This window comes from Pararge aegeria, chromosome 14, assembly GCF_905163445.1.
Source record: "Pararge aegeria chromosome 14, ilParAegt1.1, whole genome shotgun sequence".
Taxonomy (NCBI): domain Eukaryota; kingdom Metazoa; phylum Arthropoda; class Insecta; order Lepidoptera; family Nymphalidae; genus Pararge; species Pararge aegeria.
In genome coordinates, this window is record NC_053193.1 from 5,320,550 (window position 1) to 5,345,813 (window position 25,264).

Genomic DNA, 25,264 nt, shown 5'->3' on the forward strand with positions numbered 1-25,264 from the left:
TGGCCCTTCGCAGATTTTGTATATTTGTGTAGCTAATTTATAGCTCGTTGTTTATTGAAGTAATTTTATTCACTGCAAGAAAACTCGCTACATGTGACCGGAGCTTAAATCGTATACCAATTACTCAGTCGCCACTGAAATAGATTTCAAAAATATCCATAACATCATACTAGAAAGATCATTACAATTGGAAACTGGCTGTTTGCAATTATTACTATTATGAAAAACTGACGATATACCACTAATATGGCTAAATATGTAAAGTAAACTTCCACGACTAAATTGATACGACAGACTTGTTTTTAGCGGCACACGAAGGGCTGACGTATCCTTACGCAACAATAGTAGGTAATATATATGTGTGTGAAGTAAGTATACATAGATGTGGAGGTAATCAACTCGGTTGCTTTTTTTTTAATTTATGTTAGGACATAACTGTCACTTATAGATTTGAAAAATTCATCAGTCAGTCATATTATACTGCACTCCCCTAGACAAGAAGTGTGATCTTTAGGGTCATATCGTCCATTTATACATTTTTTTGAGGGCCCTCTATTATCGATAGTGAAGCCAAAACTGTATTTTTATATAAGACTAGCTGTTGGCCGCGACTTCGTCTGCGTTTGATTTTGTTTTTTGATGTGGCATTAAATTTAATTGTAGTTCTAAAAAAATGTAAGTATTCAGTATCGCTAAGCCTTAAATGAGGGGTTTGCTGCTGTCCGCTGAGGAGTTCTGTCCTCTATCTCCAATTACAGTTTAGGCAAAATTAAACACATATCATAACCCCTATAGTACAAAAATAATTGTTTAAATTGGTTATAATTTGTCGGAGTTATGGTGTAAAATCATCAAACACTTTCATCCCATCTCCCAAAGGAACTGAGCTTAATATCGGTATAAAAAGTATCCTATATTTCTTCTAACACTTCGAAGAATATTTGTACAAAGATTCATGAGGATCGGTAAAGAAGTTTTTTGCGTGAAAGCGTAACAAACAAACTTACATTGACATTTATAATATTAGTAGGGATAGGGATAGTGATAGGGATTTCCAGGGGGAGATTGATCTTGTTTCTTGTCTTATTAGTTAAACAATATTTGCAATTGAATGAAGAATAAGCATGACTTAGAATGGTCATACAAACCCGAAATTACATAGCACTGCTTGGCGGTTGTACTTTCGTGAACGAGCTCGGTCACAAAAAGCTATAGGAACTAGTATGAAAACTAAGTACTGCTTGCGTCCAGCGGCTGTCTACGACTCATTTGATGTCATCTCTCCAACTAGTTCTGGAATAACGACCATAGGTGCGGGGACGCTATTCCAGAACCTGCAGGGCTAGCACGGGCGGGAGACAAAAATTGTATCCCCCGATTATATCCCCGACAAGGGATATAATTAACGTGTCCACGTGCTAAAGCACGAGAACATGGAATAGGAGAAGTTTGCACCCGTTTATTATCACACATATATCATTTGGATATTATTTCCACTTCAATTCTCTGACATATGATAAAGCTGTGGGAAAAGTTTTATCCTTTCCCGGGGAGATAATTGTCCCCTGCCCATGCTAGCCGTGCTTTAACCCCAGCTTCTATCGGTTCTCTGAACTATATCTAATTCGTATGAAACTATAGATGAATGAATGAAGATGACTGAATGAATGAATACACTTTTATTGTACCTACTAGGGAAGTGACAATCATTATCGCCGCTACATAGCAATCTCTTCCAGCAACCAAAGGTGTAAAAAAACAAAGCGACAAATGCTTAGGCATTGCCTTTTAGGCCATCTACTGACAACGTAGATGGCCTACTGACAACGTAGATGGCCTAAAAGGCCAAAATGACTTTTAATTTACATATACCTAACTAAATGAATAATATATATATATATATATATATATATATATATATATATATAACATAAATAATAAATGTGTATGATCATGTACAAATAATCCGACCATAGCTCTCTCCACCGGCCGCTGAGTATCATAAAAACCGGGAATCTCCAACGCCTCCGCGCTTGTTAATTTAGTACTTACCTATTATGTCTATAAATAAACCTGCCTAGGTCGTAAGAATGACCTTCGGAAAGCAAAGCTACAAATCATCGTATTATAATAGGTAATATACTTCTCGTACCTACCGTTTAGTAGTAAGTACCTACGAGTGTGTACCAAATCTTTTTTCACAATTAAAATTTTCCCCCGAATGGGATTAAATAGGTGATGAAAGTTTGTATGAAATTTTCATTTTCGGCATTGTTTAAGTTATAGTATCGATGAATATCATTTCGGTCGATTAAAATAGTGACTATATGTTTCAGGGTTTACAAAAATAACAAAAAAGGGGATGAAAATTAATTGGTTTAAGCGCCTCAACTCAGGATACAACAGTCGGATAAAAATAATATTTATTTGCATTCGTTAGGACAATTCTCGAGAGGGTTATATTACATCACACTCATATTAGCAGAGAAAAGTGGTAATAGCGCGGGTGGATCTGTGGCAACTCGTCGATGCGTTGGGTACGGAGTACATACCTATTGTTTATTGTGTCTGAAGAAAGTTTTTATCGGACACTTATCAGTGTCAGTTAGCGTGGCTTGTTTGTTCTTCTTTAGGTACGTTGTTAGTGCATCCTATCCGAATTGATATACCTACTATTAAGTAATTATACTTACCCAAATACACTTTATTATGTAAACAAATTAATACATAATGTAGACAAACACTATTATCCTGTTTACTGTTATTATAATTGTTTGATGTTATATACGCTCGTAGTACGTACTCGTATCCACAACGTGTAAATGAAAACCGAAATATTACTTCACAGACTTTAGAGGTTCATTAAGTGCTGTCTCTGACTCTGAGACTTATCTGGGAAGCCGAAAACCTAATAGTTTTTGAGTAAACCATTGCCATGGTTTTTACTGAAAGAAATCAGATAGGTACAGCCCTAACATCACATGCAAAATTAAAATCATGTGACTCCTGTCACTTTATCAGGTACGGGTCGCGTAGCGTAGGTCTTTCTCATAACCAAACACTTAAAATGATTTGAATTGGTTTGTATTAAAAATACTCTTATTTTGACTTAATATTTTTACAGGGAGATGCCTTATGAAATATACTCACGGCCGATAGGCGCACTGGGCAGCGACTCTGCTTTCTCAGTCCAAGGCCGTCTAAGCAATAATTATTCACACTCCAACTGACAGTACCTTTAAACAGTTTCAAAGTCCTCATAATAAATGACCACCTTTACTTACAAAACCGTGACAACGAGCAACGTGACACTTTGGGTTACAATGTCACTTGTGTTGTCATTTTTTGTTCCCCTATGTGCCCGTAACCAATACGTCCACCACTTCAATCGTGCGCAGCGATTTCGAAAAAATAAACAAAATGGCGGCGGGTCACTATGCAAGATCGGTTCAATTCCTTTTCAGAGCGTGAAAAAACACTGCATAACGCGGGAGTTAATTTTCAATAATCGTCCAATCCACGTTATGCTAAACGTGGCGTGACGTTAGAATAGTAAAACTTCTGACGTTATGCCACGTTTATTAATAAGGTACTAATGACCCTCAGATAAGTCTCCGCTGAGCTCCTATCATTCAGTTATCAAAGACAAAAACAACGTTACAGAAAAAGTCAGAAATAATGAAGAAATTAAATTTCCACCTGTCAAATTGGAAGTGTCGAAGACCAATGCAAGATTTTTTATAAAATTTACTTAAACTGAAATCTATTAATCCATATTCTATTTATAAAACGATAACGTCATGGCAAATATCGGAGTAACAAATAGCATTCCAAGGCATTTGACATATTCCAAATCGAATGTTCCATTATTTGGCGCTCTTGTGGACTATATGGAGACAAGCTTCGAATATCTACGCCGCAAGACCTTCGCAAGGGCTGAGAGACTTCACCTCAAAACCTCCAGAACATCGCTGTCAGCTACATTTGTTTCTACAGTCTGTCTCCTACTCGGTTTGGTATGCAACGTGAAGTTTGAAGTGGTGACCTTCGAGGACGAAGCTTTGCCAAATGACTTGCATTTTATGTTGATGAGTAAAGATGATAAGCTATATATCGATGACATCGATGTTTCAAGTGAGTCCTATACTTACGTGTAAAAAAAAGCGGATATTATGATTGCGGATAGGTATTTTAATTGTGGTCATTTGTTCATTAAAATAATTTAATAAACTTCGTTGGTGTAGTAATTGGCATGTTGAACTACGGATCACGAAGTTCTGGGTTCGAACCCCTGGTTAGGCTAGGTAATGCTCACTATTAGCCCGGACTATGGAATATGGTGTTCTCACGTCACAGTTATTATCTAATGGTAGCAATCGTCAAAGTTCATCAACCCGCATTGGAGAAGCGCGATGGTACAATGTTTTATAATCCTTTCTCTTCACTGCCCGCTTCAGTCAATTGAAGTCATTATAAACATCGACAGTCATGGAATTAACAAAAGAACGCCTGCTGCTGTTCAGTATGACTAGTGTTGCCCAAATTCAGTCTTGGTCTTGCAGTCTTGGTCTTGTTCTTGCGTTTTTGCAAGACCAAGACCAAGAACAAGACCGCGTATTTTTAGCAAGACCAAGACCAAGACTGACCGTGCAAGACTTGAGCAAGAACAAGACATAGCCTGCAAGACTCTTGCGTCTTGCAGCTAGGACTTAGCGCTATTTCACGGAGTAGTTAGGTGTAACAGTTCGGTGTATAGGTAGGTAGGTACGCTTAGGAATTTTATGAGACGCAAAAAACTATATCAAAGAATATGAAAAACTGGACCTATGCGCATTACGACTAATACCATAAACATAGCGAATAAAAAAATATCTATTAAAATCAAACTGAGTGCATGCATAGTTATGTTTTAACCATCGGCACTTTGATAATGCGGCATCAAAGGTTTTGTACTTACTTCTCAAAGAAATTTGCCGCTTTTCGGAAGTACATGGTTATGATACACGCGCCGGCGGCTTCTTTTGAAATCTAAAACAATCGTTGCCGCCGCGCCGAAATCATAACATTTGACACTATTCATGCAAAATAATTTCGAATTTTAAGAGTACCTACAGGTGTTCCAAAGAATAAATAAGTTTCAGAGTGCTTAGAATGAAAATGAATACATTATACTGATCACGCAAGTAGTATTATGATTAGGATAAAATGGTGAGGATAGGTAGTAGATGTCATAATAATTCATTCTAGTAAGTAATTATAATATTGATTACTTATATGGTTTTAAACTAATTACTTAGGTACTATTATTGTACATTTAGTCATTATATTTCTTAAGTTTTTACAAGAAAAAATAGCAAAAAAGTGTTCGAATATCTCTGAGAGAGATGATGAGAGTAAGTATTTACTAGCTGTGCCCGCGACTTCGTCCACGAGGAATAGTAACTTTGGAGGTATAGTGACGTTCAGGATTTATTTATTTATTTTAAAACTTCTGTCATCAAACATACAAACGAACTCTTCAGCTTTATAATATTAGTATAGATGCACGCCAAAACATTCACTTATATGTAAAGAATAGTGATTGGCACTAATTCTTTACATATATTTTATTCACGGGTCGCGTCTGTACAAGTAGGTAATATTTAGTGTGTGTTTGTACGCCGCACGCGGCATCGTTCGATTTGCGGCGGCATCCTTTTCATAGAGCCGGCACGTGGCGAGGCGGCGCGGTAAAAAGCAAGGAAACGTACTATAAATGAAGGAATTATTTTAATTCCAGTCATTTCCAATTGAGCTGTGCTTCGATTCTAACTTAATAATTGTTTTTACTAATTCTCGTTGTTTTCTAAAAACGTATCACGTGTACAATTTAATATGAGTGACGAAGATTCAAATTATTCTAGTCCGAGTAACGAGAGTTTGAGTCACAGATCTAAAAGACCCAAAAGCAAATTTGAGGAGTTTTTCTAAATAATTCATGCATCCCAAACTGCCTTGTGTAAATTGTGCCAACATAAAAAGATTGAAATAAAAATGAAAAACAGAAACACTTCAGGCTTAAGGAAACATCTAATGTCTTTCCACAAAAAGGAATCAGAAATATTTCTTCCTGTTAAACCAAAATTAAGTGGAGATATCACAAGCTTTTTAGTAACCGCTGGAAGAAGTGGACAGGTAAGAATATTTTTTTAACAGTTAAAAGAATTTTAACTCCGCGTAGCTATTCATGCGATACTTTCAAAAACGCCATTAACTTACGTAAGTATTTTTGAGTTAGTGGTGTTTTCATCTAGGGGTGCGACATATTAAGTATGTAATTATCGTCTTAAATATTTTTTATAAACACCCATATTTTCATTTAATCGGCCAGTAACAACTAAGTACTTTATTTTGGTAAATTACAGTACAGTGCAACCTTAATATAACAAATATCAATTTAACGATTTTCTCGATTTAACAACAACAAACCTCCTCCTCTTATACGCTCAAACCTAGTATGTTTTAAATAATAACACAAGATTTATTGTTTTGTTTCAGTCGGAAAACAGCAGTGACAACATCACGACAGCTACAGTTGATTGGGTGGTGAAAAAATATCTTCCCTTCTCATTTTTCGATGACGAAGCTACACAAGTATATTTTCGACGTATTTGCCCTAATATGGTGTTTCCTAAAAGGTCTACACTTAGAAGGAAAGTCAAAGAGCGATTTGAAGAGCTCCAATTGAATCTCAAGGAACGACTTCAACCATTATCATCTAAAATGTCGTTTACCATTGATGGGTGGACGTCAATTGCTGGTAGGAGTTACTACGGGGTTACTATTCATTATATAGACAACGAATGGAAGTATCGATCTGTAGTTCTTGATTTTATACCATCACGCGGTTGACATACTGGGGAAGATATTGCAACGATTTTCCATGAATGTTTATTGGAATATGGCATAATTGATAAAATACAAGGTATCACGGTCGACAACGCAACTGCAAATACCAAATTTATGTATGAACTGGGCAAACAGCTGCCGCCACACTTTGATTCAGACAATCAACATTTCCGGTGCTTTGCTCACATTTTAAACCTTGGTGTACAAGATTTATTAAAGACCTTAGCATTACACTGTGAGTCTGACACTAACGCGCAAGATCAGCAGTACGAAGACTATGCAGACGAAACTGAGGATGAGGAAGATGAAGAATCTGCACCAAATATTGCTGACTCGCGTACATCTGTAACAAAGTTACGCAGTATTTCCAGTAAAATAAAAAGAAGTGAGATAGTGAAGAAGAAGTTTCAGTCTGCTTGTGAAGCAGCTGGCGTGCCATCAAATCTAAATGCCATTCTTGACTGTCCAACGAGATGGAATTCCACACATGATATGATTGGATTTGGTTTAAAAGTGAGAGCGGGCATTGACATATTGTGCAGTTCTGTCACCGAATTGAATGATTTTCAAATCACAGCTAATGAATGGCAGGTACTCGAAAAATTACATAAATTTCTAATAAACTTTAAACTTTTAAGTACAAAACTTGGTGGAGACAAATATGTTACGTTACCGCTAGTCATTGTATCATTTAATCTCTTGCTAGATAAAATTGAATCCATGGTAAAACAGTTAGATGAGAAACCTAATCGATCTGAAGTGGATGAAAGGCTCATTCTAGCTTTCCAAGCAGCTCGAGACAAAATGCTTAAACATTACAAGAAGAGCAACTGGATTTATTGTACTTCTTTAATTTTAGACCCAAGGCATAAGGCTCAGACTTTTGACCTGACAATGTGGGGGAAGCAACTTAAAACAGAAAGTCTGCGCAAGTTCAATGAACTTTATGAAGAATATAAAAGTCTACACTCACTGAACAAATCTCTGGAATTACCAGAAAAAGACAATAAAGTATGTGATGAAGATGAAGACGTAATAGACTTTGATAAACTCTATGAATGTCCCTCGACGTCATCTGGATCTTGTCTTCAAGGCTTAGTGATAGACGAGTTGGAGGAGTACCTGAGAAAACCAAGAACTGCCAGCTCGGAAGACATTTTAGATTGGTGGAGGACGCATGAGACAGAGTATCCGATTTTATCGAAAATGGCCCGTGATTTTTTCTCAATACCTGCAACTTCAGTACCTGCTGAGAGGTTATTTTCTAAAGCATCATTAGTAATTAGAAAACATAGAAATAGGTTAAGTGATGAGTCAGCCAGATGGTTACTTTGTATTAATTCTTGGTCAAAAGAATTGATATAAAGTATCATAACCTAATGATAAAGCTGTTGATTTGTGTTGTATTTTATTTTTTATTCAAATAAATGATAAATCGTAAAACTCTTTTATTAAATTTCTTATAAGTTGAGGGTTCAATCTCTTTCTAGACAGATAAGTATTGTTCTTTAAAATACAGTCAAGTTATTGTAATTAATTTGTTTTTTTACATGTTTTAGCAAATGTAAGCTTATAAATCATAAATGTTTATTAAGAAACAGTTACTTCCATGGAAAACGACATATAGGTCAGTTGATTTTTCGAATTTCTTATCAAATCTTCAGTTATTTATTAATCTGCTTGATCTTTACTATGGCTATGTTAATTCAAGCTCACAATGTTCCAATTCTAATACGTTTTTCTAAGATTTAAAGTAAACTTTAATAAATAGTAATAGACTAATAGGTAATTGCAAGACTTGCAAGACTCTTGCTGCAAGACCAAGACCAAGACCAAGACTGGGAGCGCAAGACCAAAACCAAGACCAAGACCAGGTGTATTGGCGCAAGACCAAGACCAAGACTGGCTAAGTCTCGTCTTGTTCTTGCATTTGGGCAACACTAAGTATGACAATACTACACTTTTTATTTTAGCTTCACCAGCATGTTTGTTTGTATGTTTGTAACAGACTCCTTTGGACTTGATTGTGACCCTCTTCAAACGGTCTGATTTCGTTCAAACTTTGTAGATATATCGAGGACCGATGGCATTACACTAATAACGTAAACACCAAGCCACTGAAAAACATTCATGTTCATCACACAAACATTTTCCAGTTGTTGGAATCGAACACACAGCCTTCAACTCAGAAAGTTGTGTTGCTGCCCAACGAGCCAATCGGCCGTTAAATATATGCGGAATATTTAATACCATATGGCAACCTATGAGAAAGGTGGCCTTTGACCTTAATACGTTAACGACGATGTTAATTTCATCCCATAGCAAAATTATTTTTTAATTGGAATTAAATGTGAAAAACACGTCGGTATCCACCTAACGTGAGAATGACTTGCGAAATATACTGATGCCCAACAACTTTATCACAGTGTACTGCTATTACTGAGAGGTAATGGTTACACACGATGACTTTAGTATTATTAGATATTATAACGATGAAATCAGTGTTTTACACGAGTTCCATATTGTATTGTGAACACACACCGCAGGGATATATAAGACCCTAGGGATTTCGTGATTAAAGATACCTGCGATCCTATATCTTAAAATGGACTACATTTCTGTCTGTCTACAAGTCTGTTTTCGATTAACTATTTGGTTGCAATTTGACGCGTGAATGTATTCTTTTATCAAATTGCATTCTCTCGTTAGGTGCACGACCAACTGGTTTTTTTCGGAAAAAAGGAAGGGGTGTAACCCACGTAACCTCCCTCCCGATCAATTTAGATTTTCAAAGTAAATTAAATTGACAGTTAAAAATACTCATGCTATCCTTATCCACAGGGATCATTGTAAAATGGATGATTTACTTCGAGACCGTTCTGTTTAGTTTACTTCGCACACTAGAATTTTAATACTACGATGTAAACTTTATGTCATTGCGTAAGTTAGCTGTGTACCTACCTGCCGAATGGATGATACCGAATATTAAATTGTGCGCAACAAATCTCACTAAGTTCGTGAAGTTATTAAGTTTGATTACACAATATTTACCATCTAAAATGTCATTACAGGGGTCATTTGGTGCATCGAAGCTTCTGATACTCTGGTGATTTTAATCAGCTCCTTACTTATATGGAACTCGTCTTACGTGGTAATTATTTGATATCTAAACTATGAAAAAGTTGCAAATTTTTGATAGATATATAATATATTATATATGCATCGTCATCATCCTTATCGACCCACTACCGGCCGACTACAAGGCACGTTTCTTCTCATAGAATAAGAAGGGCTTAAGATGTTAAAAGTAGATTCTTAGAGCACACAACTCTCCCCTTTGGAAAGGCCGTCCAGCATTGAATTATCTTTCTTATTAGTTTTTTTTTATTATTTTTCTATTCTGTTCTGTTCTGTGCTGTGCTGTTCTTTTCTGTGCTGTTCTGTGCTGCTCTGTTCTGTTATGTTCTCTGCTGTTCTGTTATGTGCTGCCGGTCCCGTCCCGTCCCCGAGTACGAAATCGTACCCGAGTGAGACAATGTATTTGCATCTATTAAATAGATACAAACACTACACGTGTTATGGTGTGAAAATAATTATTTCTATTTAATGGCGATCTTTATAACATAAGTTTAAAAAATATAAAAACCTTTTAATTCATCGAGGTTACTAAACAGTTTACTATTGATGAATTTCTTAATGACAAAGTTGTCTGGAAGCAAGCCGTTCCGCTTTCATCCCACACAAGATAGAAAAATGATTGTTAAATTGTAAAATGATGATAGAAAGAAGCAACTGCTGAGTTTCTTGCCGGCTTCTTCTCGGTAGAATCAGCCTTTCAACTGGTGGCAGGGTCCCAAACAGACATACTTGACGTTTCAAAAGAGGTTATACTAAGCCTACTTGAAATAAAAGAATTTTGTTTTTTGTTCTTCAGAGTTCTCCTCTACGCGAGTATTTGTTTCTGCCGTGGCTGGGCGCGACGCTTCGAGGACTGTTCTTGCGTCAGGTGCCCACCGCTGGGGCACTTGTATACACCATGGCTGTCATTAACGGGAACGTAAATCCGCTGTTTATGACCGCCTTTACTTTTTTATTTCGTGAGTATGGTTTTTTTGGCGGGTAGCAGTAGAAGTACACGACACTAGAAGTAGTAGCAGTAGTAGAGTGACTGGCCTCGTACGGGGAAGTACTATCACCATGTTTATTTCTGCCGCTAAACAGTTGTTGTTACATTGTTATTACATTGATGGACACGGGGTAGCATGTTGCAGGACGTGCTCCTTCATTCCTTGCATGCCCTGTGAAGTGTTGCTCTGTTTGTATTAAGCTTTATATTGTGTTGTTGCTTATTTATGTAAAGGCTGGTACACGGCCGGTAGTACTTAAAATCCACTGGCTCAATACTACGAGTGCAGGCGCACGTCCGATCCGTACCTTGTCCGTCACAAGACTACTCGATTGACAGCTACCCCCACTACTTGTGTACCTGAGAGAATGTGTGTTTATCTGATTCATAGATAAAATAACTACAACCAGGTGGGCAATATGCTTGGTCCATCAAATATTATTTTAAAAATAGCATGGTCGTATGGCACACTTTTTTTTATCACCATCATCAAATCAATAATTAGGTACCGGCCCACTACAGGGCACGTGTCTCCTAACACAATGAGAAGGGGTTAAGGCCGTAGTCCACCACGTTGGCTACTGAGGATCTGTGGACTCCACACACCTTTGAGAACATTATGGAGAACGATCTGGCATGCAGGTTTCCTCACGACGTTTTCCCTTACCGTTCAAGCAAGATATTTCAATTGCTTAAAACACACATAACGTAGGTGCGTGCTGGGATTCGAACTCAACCTCTGGTTAGTTAAGTCGAAGTTCCACTGGGCTACCACCGCTTTTTTACACTACCTAAGAAATAATTGACGTATGAGGCAGAGGTCCCATCTGTTTGTAAGTAAAAAATTATCGCCCATAACAGAGCGACCCTTTGCCACCTGCCACCCTTTCTCCGTTAATCTGTGGCGTAGTTTTTAAGCATCATGTGCCTGTAATAAGGCTGCCAGTCCACCGGAGCGGAGCGAGGCAGCGGAGCCGAGAAACGTTAACTAAGAAATATTAACCAATGGGATTGCACACAATCTCCGCTGCTCTTAAGTGAACCAGACACAGTAAGTACGCAACTGTGCTCTGCATTAGTCAGTTTCTCGGCTCCGATGGACGGGCAGCCTAACACCGGTTCTCACGCCCTTCAGACTGGAGCACAGCATTGTAGCGACAGAAATAAGCACAAAGTACTTCCCCAAATTTCGATGAGCCTATTAACGAGCAGAAATGTTTTGCAGTGCTAGAAGCTCGTCTCTGGCTGGAAATAGCGCGATTGGTTCGTATGCGCTGGGAAAGAAGGGAATATTTTGACGTCTCCCGCCATTCCCAATATGAAGTACAGACGCTTTGGAGCAACGACGACGTGCAGAGCGTGGAAGTTGGGAACTACGTTTATTAGGAGTTTAATTTGAACCTGATCCTGTTTCTGAACTTTCACTTTTTTTTTTATTTAGTTCGCAAAGCTGACAATCAACTGCTTACTCTAATATAAACTATAGTACTATTTGGCATGTGCATTGAACTCACATTTAACTAGATTAGTGAATGTTTTATAGGTAGGTACATTCAATGGCGTTCCCACTATTTTTTTTTACAGAACTTGTTATATGCCATTTCCTGCTTTATGCTCGGACAAAAACCCTGTACATGCAATCTTTATCATCATAACATCTACAGGGCACGGGTATCCTCCCACAATGAGAAGGGTTAAAGTCCACCACGCTGGCTCAGTGAGGATTGGTGGACTTCACACGCCTTTGTACATTATGCACCGAACATTAACTCTCAGGCATGCTGGTTTCCTCACGATGATTTACTTCACCGTTGAAGCAAGTGATATTCTAATTATCTAAAACGCACATAATTTAGGTATTTAGAGGTGCGTGCTGGGATTCGAAAGTTAGCAGAGTTCGCAATCCTAATATAATCAATATAATCATATTACTATATCAAATCCTAATATCAGGCACCCAGGTTATTTTATTTTACATATGACTATAACATATAATAGAAAGTGTTGCTGTGATTAAAAGTCTGCCCTTAATCGTCCAGAAGCAAGAAAAAAATTGTAAAAAATAATATTTCGGTATTTAAATTCGCTAAGTCAAAGTTAAATATTTCTTTAATCAAATAGTCACATGAATGGCACTTTTGATGCGTTAGTTTTATGCAAAATACGTACTTAGTAATAAGATGGTGGCGATAACTACATTCGTAAACTTCAAACTAAAGCTACGAGGGTTCCAAACGTACCTTGGTCAAAAAAAAACAAAAACTCAGCCGGTTCTTATTGTTCTAACCATCTTATATGGTCATTTGAAACTATTTAAGAAGCAACCTGGGTTAGAGCAATTATTCAAGCCTTACTTTTTTATCGATTACGTAATCCATAATTATATAATAACTTTAAAATTATCGTACCGATATTAATGTCGACGAAAATGCCTAAGCGGACAGGTAGGTGCGTTGATATGATCAGGGTCAGGTTCAATAGAAACGTTATACTTATTTAGTAACAAAACGTTACCCTTATGTTGTTATACTGCTGCTGTGTACTAACACAAAATGTTAGTTGGAAAATAAAATGAAGACAACTAAACATTTTAATTTTATGTAATTTATTCAGCGAATCATTCCATTACAGAATTTAAAAAATGTAAAAAAATGTTATATTTACAGAAAACTATTAACAAGTATTATAATTAAACTCTTACAAATAAATTATTTGTTACTACAAATACAACATTAGAAACAAAAGGTTATAACAACTTAATCGTTACCTAAAATAAAATTAATATAACACTAAAAGGCGGATCTATTTTGAATGAATAACTAAATGTATTCATTAATCCAGAATTGAAATAGAAACTTTCATTGCCAGACAAAAAAGCATTTTTTTTTTAAATTGAATCATCATCAACATTATTATTAGTTTATTAAAATCCCACTTCTGGGTACATGCCTCCTATTAGAGATAATAGGAGAGACGGTTTTAGAGAATATACTCTCCATACCGTCCTAATACGGATTGGTAGGTTAGGTACTTTCGGACGACCCAGCAAAACGCCAATGTAGATTATGAGTTGCGTATTTTTGGATGCGTCTTGTGGAAGGCTATTATTCAAGTGCCAAAATTTACTATCCATTCATGATATTGATAGAATAGGTTTTTTCACGATAATCCTCATGAACAGAACCTCATATAGGTTCTGTTCATAAGGATTACATACTTCGTCACCAAACACTACATTTGTGTTCAGGGTTCATAGGTGAGCCAGGTGGACACTGGAACTCTCTAGCAAAGTCCAGAGAGTTGGAAAGCGTTCCAATAACTCTGAATCTGCCTGGAGAGTGGACGGCTGTTTTCAGTTTATTACGCATCGCTTCTGGTCGCATAGCTCCGCACCATACCTGAAAATAATGGTTTTCATTACGCATCTACTGGATATAAGCGATATAAAACAAAGAGTATCAAAATTCCTTGAGACCTATGACAAACTGCAGATGTCTATCGGTTTTAATACAAAAAACTATTGTCCAATCGGTATAGTCCTAACCAGGTAAATCCATAAGAATCAGCCTGTATTTAGTGAAATTATACACCATCACAACTTTGCAGCTTAAGAACAGTGTTTTCTATACAGACCATAATGTTGAAAACAACTTGTTGTTACCAAAATAAGTTACGTGAATAGCTAATGCATTTTGTTTGTAATGTAAGATTGTATTTGTTTTCTTTGGTGTGTAAGCTGAAAAAAGGAAAAAAGGTTTTTAATGATCTCGTAATCCCCTTTAAACCGTCTTTCAAAATCGGAGGATATTTGCAACTCTCGTCGTCGTCGTTATATGATTTCTCAATTATTTCTGGATCGATTTGTGTCTTTTAACGATAGAGGAAGTCCATTCGACACAAATTAGACTTAGTTCAAGGGTTATTTGGAGATTGCAGTGTATGAGGTAGCTTGTCTAACGGTATCAGTAATAACAATAGAATAACGTTATTATAATGCCTAACTAACGAAACTTTCGAAGCAGTGCAGGTGACCCGTGCCCTGTTGTGGTCCGGTAATAGCTTGATGACGTTGACGATGATTAGACCTCTATTTAGAAGGAACTCAGTTAGTAGTCCTGAAATTGGGAACATATAGGCAGACGAAACATTAATTCATGTTCTTATATGTTGAACGGGCATAGCCCAACCCAAGACTTGATTTTAGATGGCTAGAATAACGGACTGGCCGTTATATCTAAAGTAAATCTTGGGTTAGGTACAAAAGTTGATTAGGTGTGGTAAACCGGTCTAGTGCAGAAGACCATTCTTCATACTCACTTGCGCGAAGTTCAAGAAGAATAGCTGTTTGTGAGTGTGATTGAGCCCAGGAAGGGTTTCATCAGCTGCATCGTGATGCAGAAGCCAGTCTTGGTACGCGTGGAAAGCTTGTTTCACGCCACCGTTGTCTGCTATGTTTTCACCCTGAAGAAATTTGATAGTTTGAGGCCTTGTTGCCTTTTCGGACTGTTTATTTTATAAATAACGCATTTGCCCACCATGGAAAATGTACACTTACCTACTACATTACACGTTACCTCGAAAATAAAATAAAGCGAAATATGAGCAGAATTATTAATAAAAAGAGATAAAAATAAAAAATATGAGTCAATGCTTAAGCGGAAGTTACTGCAATTGACTGACCAAGCATCTGTATCAGTAAATTAATAAACCATTAAAAATTATCAATGATTTTAAGAAATTTACCTTATCAGAAGAAGGATAATAACTTTCCTTGTTCTGATAAAGATCACTTGAGTACTAACTTAGTAACATCAATATAAATAGCTTATAATAATACAATGATGGACTAAACGCCTCTCCAAACGCAAGGGTTTGCCCACAATCACCACGCTGCTGGGCAGATGGGTTGGACGTTGGTGATTACAGTAAATGGTATCAGCAGCACAGAGGACGCTTCTGCCCGTTCTCCGTTATATTCCGCCTTAGTCGGCCGTCACCACACAGCACACTGATTGAGTTAGGCATTTAAAAAAAAAATCTTCGGATAAAAAATAGCTAAAGTCCCTAAAGTAAACATGACTATGAAAGAAAATTATAAACTTGTATGGTGCCCTTACTTGCGTATTTACTCCGTCCAACTTCATATTGACCTCAGGCACGATGTACATCCCGTACTGATTGATAAGGCACTGTGCACGCTTGTGGAACACCTCTATGGCTTTGTCAGACCACCATCGATGAAGATTGCCTTCGCAGTCAAACAGACGGCCCTTGTCGTCGAAACCGTGCGTTATTTCATGACCTGAAATATCCAGGTTTTATACTAGCTAGGCGCTTCACTGTGATTTCAGCTGACAAGTGACGATGCAGTCCACAGGTGGCTTCCATGATACGAAAAGGTTATTAAAACCTTTCCACAGAACCTGTTTGGAACCTTTGACTTAACCGGTTCTCCTTAACTCTCAAATTCCAGATTTCGAACTGAGAACTTTTTTTTGTAACGGAATAACGCGATGTCTATCAACTCAAAACCTCATGATGCATACAACGAGAGAGCGAATAGAAAGAGAGATTATCACTAACGATAATTAATTGAAATTTTTGAAACGACGTACCTATAACAACACCTATCCCTCCAAAGTTGAGGGACCTGGGAAAGTGCCTGTGATAAAATGGCGGTTGAAGGATACCGGCTGGGAACATGATCTGATTCTTGTTCCGGCTGTAGTAAGCGTTCACCACCGCTGGTGCAGTGTTCCATAAAGTTTTGTTCACGGGCTGCCCAATCCTGGAAATGAAAAAACATTATCAACCTGGTCACAGGCATTTGTTTCAACGCTGTCACATCAGTTATATACCATTGACAAGCCCATATTTAAAAGGTTATGGTGATAATGTTCGGTTTTCAAATGAATCAGCTTCGTTAAAAAAAAGGAAGATTAAAATTAAATTGATTTACGACTACAACACATACTCTTTAATCAATATCTAAAAATATTTTGCTTAGTTGCGCTTGAAACAATCCATTTACTTTCTGAAGCCAGTTTTGCGTAGCATCACATCGAATCGCTAACTCACCTTGATTGTTCCATTTTCGTCAAATGCTGAAGAATATTCAATATGTTCTCGAAATATTTATCCGGATGTATCTTTACTTCTATATACCGCTCATCCAGTTCCTCCTTGTTCAATATGAAATCCGGATAGCCAATCCTCAACATCATTGAATCTACTTTATGCCCTGCTAGTTTTTTAGTTTCATCGTCTATCCAGTTAGTGGTATGTAATAGTTCTCGGAAAGCTTGTTGTATTTCTATAGTCATCGTCAATGTGTCGTTTTTACTCATCTCGTCGAAATATTTTCGCACAAACATCGAGCCTAATGCCATTCCCATATTGGAGTTTACTTGTGATATGCAGTTTTTCCATCTTGACGGCGCTTGCTCTCGGCCGAATAAAATGTAATAGAATCTGAATCATAATAGTCAGTAACTAACCTAGTTAAAAGGAAATTAACTAAAAATTCTGTAAAAAGTGTGTAAAAGTTATATTGCTGCTCAAAATCGTAATATGTCCAAAACTACGAAATCCAAATAAATAATAGATATAAAATTACAAAGTTTCATATCTTATATCTTCAAACGAGCAATTCTTGTATATATAAATATATATAAATGGAATCTCGGAATCGTCTCCAACGATTTTCATGAAATTTAGTATACGGGGGGTTTCGGGGGCGATAAATCGATCTAGCTAGGATTCCTTTTTATAAAATGTCATTTTATTCGTGTTTTATCGATAAATATATAAAATATATATATAAATATCTAAATAGAATGTCGTAATCGACTCCAACGATTTTCATGAAATTTAGTATACAGGGGGTTTCGGGGGCGATAAATTGATCAAGCTAGGATTCGGTTATATTGGAATCTCGGATTTATATTGGACATACGACTATTTTTTTAAGTCGACTCATTCGCGGACGAAGTCGCGCAGGTCCGCTAGTGTATATTATGCGACGTGGGTATGAGAACTTAGCATCTCGGGAAACACCGAAGACAAGAGACCGAGCGGACGTTCACCAACACCAACAACAGACCAGCTGAGAGCTCCATGTGCAAATTTCACACTGTTGCTAGGCGGGCCCATTTAATTGGATAAGGAATAATACTGTTTAAAATAGACCAAATAACCCATAATTTTTTTGTAAAATATAAAGGATTAAAATTGTTACTGTGGGCTTTCCTTTGGTGATAAACATACACCATCGGGGACCTTTTTTACAATTTAATTATTTTGACAATTTGAATTTTATTGATATATCTCAGCTGGTAGCCAGCGTTTGCAATATACGCGCAAAAAGTGTGTTTAATTACGACATTACATATCTAATAAACCTCTTATCTAATAATCTAATAATCAGCGTTTCTCTACTATATTATGCATATAGAATATTATAGATATAAGCCTTACTCTGGAATCACTCTTTCTAAAACAAAAACCTTTGCGTAGTTTTAAAGGTCTAAGCATGTATAAAGACAGACAGACAGCAAGCTACTTTGTTTTGCATATGATGATGCAATAAAGAAATATAACATTTCTCTACCTGTCTCCAACGGTAACATGTTAGTCTCAATAAATCGTCTTATATGGAATGATGTTATATAAAAATACTAATGTACTAACATCTTCTTGTACTAAATATTCTTTGTTTAGATTTTTTCAAAATAGCTTGAACTAAACTGAAAAACATCATCAACATCTATTTTGTTGCCTCAGTCAACTGCTAAAATTTCTTATTTTGCCGTTTTTGGGTAAACCTGGTTTGTCTTTTTTAGATCTTTAAATTTAAAAAAAAACAAGACTCAATCATGATATTAATTCAATTCTGCAAATATAACATTTGAGAACATAATATCTTGCCACTTATAAAATAGAATGTTATATCTTTGATCAATGCAAAAATTGGTTTATTTTTAGCATGCTCAATTGTTAGGACTTTGTACTCACTGTTGTTTGGCAGATTGGAAGCGATCATCCAGGTTGTTCACTCGGTGCCTCACGAACCGCCACAGCAGGTAATTCGATAAAGTGCTATGATCCGTTTTCTTTATCAATTGTACTAAGTGCTAGAGTTGATGTAAAATAAGAAAAATCAGGGCTATATCATATAAGGGCGCCTTAGAAATAAAAACAGTTTTTTGATCATTCACAAGATTGGTGCGAAGAAATGCAATTTCGGTACAGTTTACGTAAGATTTGTATTTGTTCTATTAAAATATCACTACACTTTTTTAAAACTAATCCAATAAAATATGTACTTCACCGGTTCATCATAAAATTTCTTCTTAGATGTAACCGAATATTACCGTAGTAAATTTACATGAATTACTTATTTTATGTATTCTACTATATCGCACTGCAAGTTTATTTTTGCTTCTTATGTTCAAATTATTCCAGTAAATTATCTAGTAAATACTTACTCTGACATAATTAAGTGCAAATAGCACGACCGTTTCTTGAGCCTCTACAGTCCTATTCATGACAATGCACAGGTATCTTCTCCAATGTATCTGAGGAACCAATCCTTCCATCTTTGCCAGAGTCATACGTCTGTAGAGTTCTGAAACATTACGTCTGTCTTCTGGTGCTGAGGTTATTTTTGCCAATCTGTTACAAAATCATACATCTATGGTATATAATGCAGCAAATTGGAGGATTTTGTTTTCTAACAATACATTAATCGAAATCAAAACAAATTAAATAATGAATCACTTACTCGATTTCAAATTGAATTAGTTTTTCTGCACTAGCTATAACGTGCTTAGCATCACCACCAAGTAGTAATGCTATTTTTGTTAAGTACTCCTTATATGCATCTAGATAAACTTTGTTGGATTTTTGGAGAAAATAATCTCTTGTTGGTAAACCTAAATTAATTGAATAAATAATTTTAATATATTTGCCAACTAAGCAAGTATGAAATTTTAAAGAATTTAGAATTACCTAAGCTGGTTTGATCAAATTGAATAACGAATTCATCAGAATTTTTAATATCGGGACCAACCCATTCCGATATTAGAATGTCGTTATTGTATAGTCTAAGCTTAGCCATGAGTTCTAACCAATCGAAATCCTTTCCAGTCCAATCAGGATTCAATATTGGCCACCCACCTAATGAATCCAGTAAATCTAAAAGGGGTTGATGCCCTCTTATTTTCAAAATTTCATGATTCATGCAGGATTTGAAGAGAAATCTTGCTTTTAAGGCGGCATCATTCGTTAAAAAATTTGTATCTTTTTCATTTGTTTCCTGGACTTTTAATATTATAGTTCCTACAGGTTCTATTCTTTTCAATCTTTTAAAATAACTTTTTTTTTGTTTATTGTCTCCAACCCAACTAATGGAACGTTTTTTTATAGTTCTTCTTTCATCAGTTTTATGATTGCTTTTAAGATAGCTTCTATGTCTATTTAAATAACGCGTGCGTTGCGTGCGTTCATTATCTAATAAATATTTGTTTAATTTAATGTTCGTTGGTTTCTTTAATTTTTTTGCCTTTTTGTCCAAATATCTACGAATACGATTTATTATTTCTGACTTGTCCTCCTTTGTGTTATTAAACTCATAATTATTTTTAATTTCCGCTGAACTATCGACTTCATCAGTATTCGTTACAATGACATCAAAGTCTACTTCAAGTGGTTTGCTGGGACATTTTGAGTAGTGCATCACTGTTAAAAAGTTATCTTGCATATGTAAATGTGGCCCAGGATAAGTAGTAGATACGTATTCATTTTTCTTGAATTCTAATAGATCTTTCAAAACTGTATCTAAATTTTCTCTTAACATTTCAAAAGTGTCGTAGCTGCAATAAGATTATTCATTAAGTTATGTTTTTTAGAAAAGCTTATGCATTGCTGAAAACGGTTAATGACCCATTAAACCTTTTACGAAAATCAAAGAATAGGATTATATGTAGTAGTAGTAGTAGTAGATAAATGATCTCTCTACTTTATTACTCTTACTTACCCAGCTTTATCAGCTGGAATGGGGTTAAGAGTAGGCCAATTCCCACAAGCATACTGATAAAAGTCATGACAAGGATCTGCTCCAGCGTCCATGTATTGCTTCATTATATTTGCTTGAGTTAGCCTTATTGTTTCTTTTTCTCCTTGACCTTTCCAAAAAGCATGTATACCTGAACCAAAAATTTAATTGTAGGATCTTAAATAAATAAATGTGAACAGGTTCGTTACGTTGACCTATGTTATACTTGACTCATTATAAATACAACCAATTGAATGATGGTCGTAGGGATAGAATCGTTTTGATTAAATACAATTATTTTACAGCATGCCTGATATATTCAATCGGTAAGTAAATAGAAAACATTGATTTGATTTGGAACATGTCATGGAATAAAATCAAACAAAATTGAAAAAAATAATATAAGGAAATTTCAATTTATTACCTAACTTTAACCGAAAATGAAACTACAAAATAAACCTTTACCTTTTCCGCTGTAAGATTTGACTGGTTTATAAACATGAGCTGCTGAGCCCATTTCACCTTCTTCAAGTTCAGGCTGGCGACGTACTTGTTCAACATCATCCAACGGACCACGGTCGACGTATATTTCCTGATGCACGACACTTTGAAAAAATGTATTAAAGGTGGCAGTAATATCGAAAGTTTCTCGCCTGGTGTTTTTATTTGCAAGATTGAATGGTGGGTAAATAAGTTTTATATATATCAACCATTACCGGCCCACTACAGGGCACGGGTTTATTTAGATGCTACGTTAAATAATGTAAAATTGTAAAGCATTTTATTATAATATTTAAATGTGTTACAAAATGAAAGAAATCTAAAAAAACTATCTATATACGAGCACTAACCATTGTGCATAGAGTTAACAAAGACAATACAAACTTAATTATTTCCTACCTGTGTAAGTTTCTGCCATCACCATCTGGCTCATGGGAATCACTTTCGTATTCTGATTCAACTATATCCTCATCTTCGCCTTCTTCTGCTTCATCACCACCTCCTTCTGCTTCGTTATCCTCATAAGTACCTTTGTAAGGTGTCTGGCTTTCTTGTCTGTTGAAAATATTCCTTTAATTGATAAATATTCTTTAATGTAGTAATAATTAATATGTTTTGCAATCATCCATTTAGCCTATAATAGTTCCCTGATCTTCTAAATGCCTCTCCTAACGGCAGGATTTGCTCTTAATCTCCACGCTGGACAAACGTGTCGGTGAGTTATTTGTACTAGTAGTACAGAGGATGCTTCTGTCCGTTCTATGGAATATTCCGTTTTCCGCCCCTTATTACACCCCAGAAAAAAACTAGGTGTGGTGACAACGGCATTCTAATCCGCCGTCACCACACGGCATTTTGTAAGCATTACTCATTCTGACTTAGTGGAAATTTCTGACTATTTCTGATATTATGTTGAAATTTATTGGAAGCAAGGGTAGTAACATTATAAATTTGCTTTTGCCATGAAAGACAAAAGAGTAATAAATTATTCTAGTAATGGACTTTTAGACAATCAATTTTACTATGCTAAACCACTTCATACTGTACGACGTATACATGCCACCTTCGAATAGGTATTAATGTTATGTACCTCATCGAAAATGATTGTTTAATATATACTGGAGGTATTACGAATACGGTAGGGTAAATACGTGAGCATTTCCTATTTCAATGAAAATCCTTGAAGTTTCAATTATAATTTCCGTAATATGAGCGACTCAGTTCAATCGAAGGTTTTAAACCTGACTTATCCAAGTGACGTTAGTTTATCAGACGTAATTCTAATAAGCCCTAGCTGAACAATTGTAAGCAATTTAGACCTTTAAAAAAGATTTTACTCCGATATTCAAGTATTTCGTTACCTACTCGAAAATGACTCATTGATTGCGAGCGTACAAATCTTATAAAACGCCTGGTATTGTTTTTCCGAAAAAATCAATAAAATAAACGCGGAATGTAACAAGAAAGCAACAAAATCCTGCTCCAACTGCTACCTTGTTGATTAAAAGATGGCTCTCAGGGATTCCCTCCAAATGCTTTTGTGGCCCTTTAATAAATTTTGGGCTGTAATTTTTTGCCGATCTTTAAATAATCTTGAGTACTTATAGTTCTATTGCGTTTGAGTCTAGATTAAGTTTGTTTATTCGTATAAAGACCTCACCCCGTCTCATATGAAAACACCATGCTTAAAATTATAAACTCCTAAAATGACCGGGCCAGCATTGAATCTGGGTCGTTTCACGAATGTGCATATAACACACTGTTGTGCTTAAGAGATCTTCTAAAAAGAATTGTAGAGCGACAATCAATTAAAGCGGGTTAAAATACAAGTTTCAAATTAATAGGATACATACCTTTTTGTAACATCGTTACTCGCCTCTCTTATGTATACGTACTTAGTTAGGTAATACATATATAGAACTAGCGACCCGCCCCGTCTTAGCACGGGTGCAAATGTGAGGCAGTTTGGAGTGTTTAATAATGTAATTCCCTAGTAGATTAATGTGATCTATCTAGTAAGATTTAGCCAGCGTTTGCAATGTAAGCGCACAAAAATATGTTTGTTACTACATCACATTACAAGTGTTGGAATTTCTTTACTTTTCTCTAATACAATATGCATGTTTATTACATATTTAAACCTTCCTCTTTAATCACTTTATCTATTGATATAAACTGCATGAAAATCTGTTGCGTAGTTTAAAAGATCTAAACGTACAAATAGTGAGAACTACTTTTTCATATTATGCTAAGAAGATTACTTACGCATAGTCCTGTGAAGTGGAACTGAAATGGCTTTTTCGTTTTACTCTAGTCGGTGGTCGTGCTCCGTTACCAATGTTATCCCAAATTAATATATCGCTTGTTACTTCACCCTGATGGAGCTCCAACTTGCGACCTTTCCGAGAAAGTATTAGTTCATCAGGAGGCAGAAACGACGTTCGAAACCCTTGAAATACCTCCCTTTCTTCAGGATCTAAAAGTTCCAATCTGGTGTAACTCGGCACGTTTTTAACTGTGAACTGGTCAGATGGGTCGCCCAAACCGTCCAACGGTCTCTTCGATATAAAATACGCGACAGTAAACAAGGTCGTTATTATAATAAGTAAAAGAAATCTGCAGAAATTAGCACTTTTCGGTTTAACTGATACTGTTTGGAATGGCGTGTCAACCCGCGCCATGTCAAGTTCTGACTGACGCGCCTGACGGTTTCAGAAAATCCTGCGAGATTTGTAAGTGGAACATCATACAGTTGTCGTTACTATTGTAATATACAGGAATACAGATGGTCTGTTTGTTCATTAAATATTAGAAAATTGCTATTGTAGACACAATGTAAGTAATGCAATACTGAAACGTCAGTGACCTCGAGTATAAAGGACCGCATTCGAATACACCATCAGCTTCAGCTCAGCTTGCCTACGCATCACGGACCTCGATGAGCTATGTCCACGCAGACTCCTTATGTTAGGGGTACCCCTCCTTAGGGGTTTTAGCCCTACGTGTTCTTTGTCTGGTGGCCATGGGAATGCTTCCATTCACATCTGTGACTCAGCCAGCACAGCATTTCAACCTTTAAAAAATAAACACCAAGATTTCAGGACAGAACAAACAAGGAATATCAGATCGATTCTACTTAGAAGATAGAATTTTCGATTTTTGTCGCGCGTCAATTTGAAATAAGGTTATGAATAAATAACAAAACTAGAGGTGTATTTAGTCGTGAGTTTGTTATAATGTTTTGCATTTTTTCGTCTAATAAAATACATCATGGTTAAATTAAGGGATGATGTAGGAAACTGTCTATACTGTGTAATATAAGCTATCGTACAAAGCGATCTATATTTCTATAAATTATTTTATACCTCCATTCTATTTTATTCGATAAACACTTTTCCCATTATTTTATTAATGCAGGTATGCATGAAACTCATAGCCTTGTTTGATGGTCACCGAATGCTTTTATACGCTGCAGTCAAATTCTCAATAGCAGAAAAGGGATAAGGGAGTTAAAATTAAAATTAAATGCACTTCACGTGTCATTCGCATACAAAATAAAAACGAGCAGCAAGTAATGTTGCAGGATTAGCTAGCTGACCGTATACTCAGTGGCCATTGTTAGTTTGACCCTGGGACTCAGAGTGTCGGGAAAATTGTGAGCAATCATCCTCGTCGGTTGAACCCAATTACGTTTT

General features: G+C 36.2%; 2 protein-coding genes across 2 annotated transcripts; one reads left to right on the top strand and one right to left on the bottom strand.

The window, feature by feature from the left end:
• The first annotated feature begins 3,776 nt into the window (after positions 1-3,776).
• On the top strand, positions 3,777-12,718 carry LOC120629411. Its single transcript, XM_039898351.1, has 4 exons — positions 3,777-4,134; positions 9,960-10,039; positions 10,823-10,985; positions 12,240-12,718. Exons 1-4 carry the CDS (start codon positions 3,801-3,803, stop codon positions 12,398-12,400), a joined length of 738 nt encoding a protein of 245 aa, XP_039754285.1. The 5' UTR covers positions 3,777-3,800; the 3' UTR covers positions 12,401-12,718.
• A 1,039-nt stretch (positions 12,719-13,757) lies between these two features.
• LOC120629577 (neprilysin-4-like) lies at positions 13,758-24,250 on the bottom strand. Its single transcript, XM_039898546.1, has 13 exons — positions 23,835-24,250; positions 21,969-22,124; positions 21,534-21,673; positions 21,051-21,219; positions 20,024-20,886; positions 19,797-19,947; positions 19,501-19,687; positions 19,028-19,146; positions 17,093-17,485; positions 16,630-16,802; positions 16,132-16,316; positions 15,332-15,475; positions 13,758-14,412 (listed from the first exon to the last, which is right to left on the bottom strand). The coding sequence occupies exons 1-13, from the start codon at positions 24,248-24,250 to the stop codon at positions 14,236-14,238; spliced, it is 3,273 nt and encodes a 1,090-aa protein (XP_039754480.1). The 3' UTR covers positions 13,758-14,235.
• Between the last annotated feature and the right edge of the window lie 1,014 nt (positions 24,251-25,264).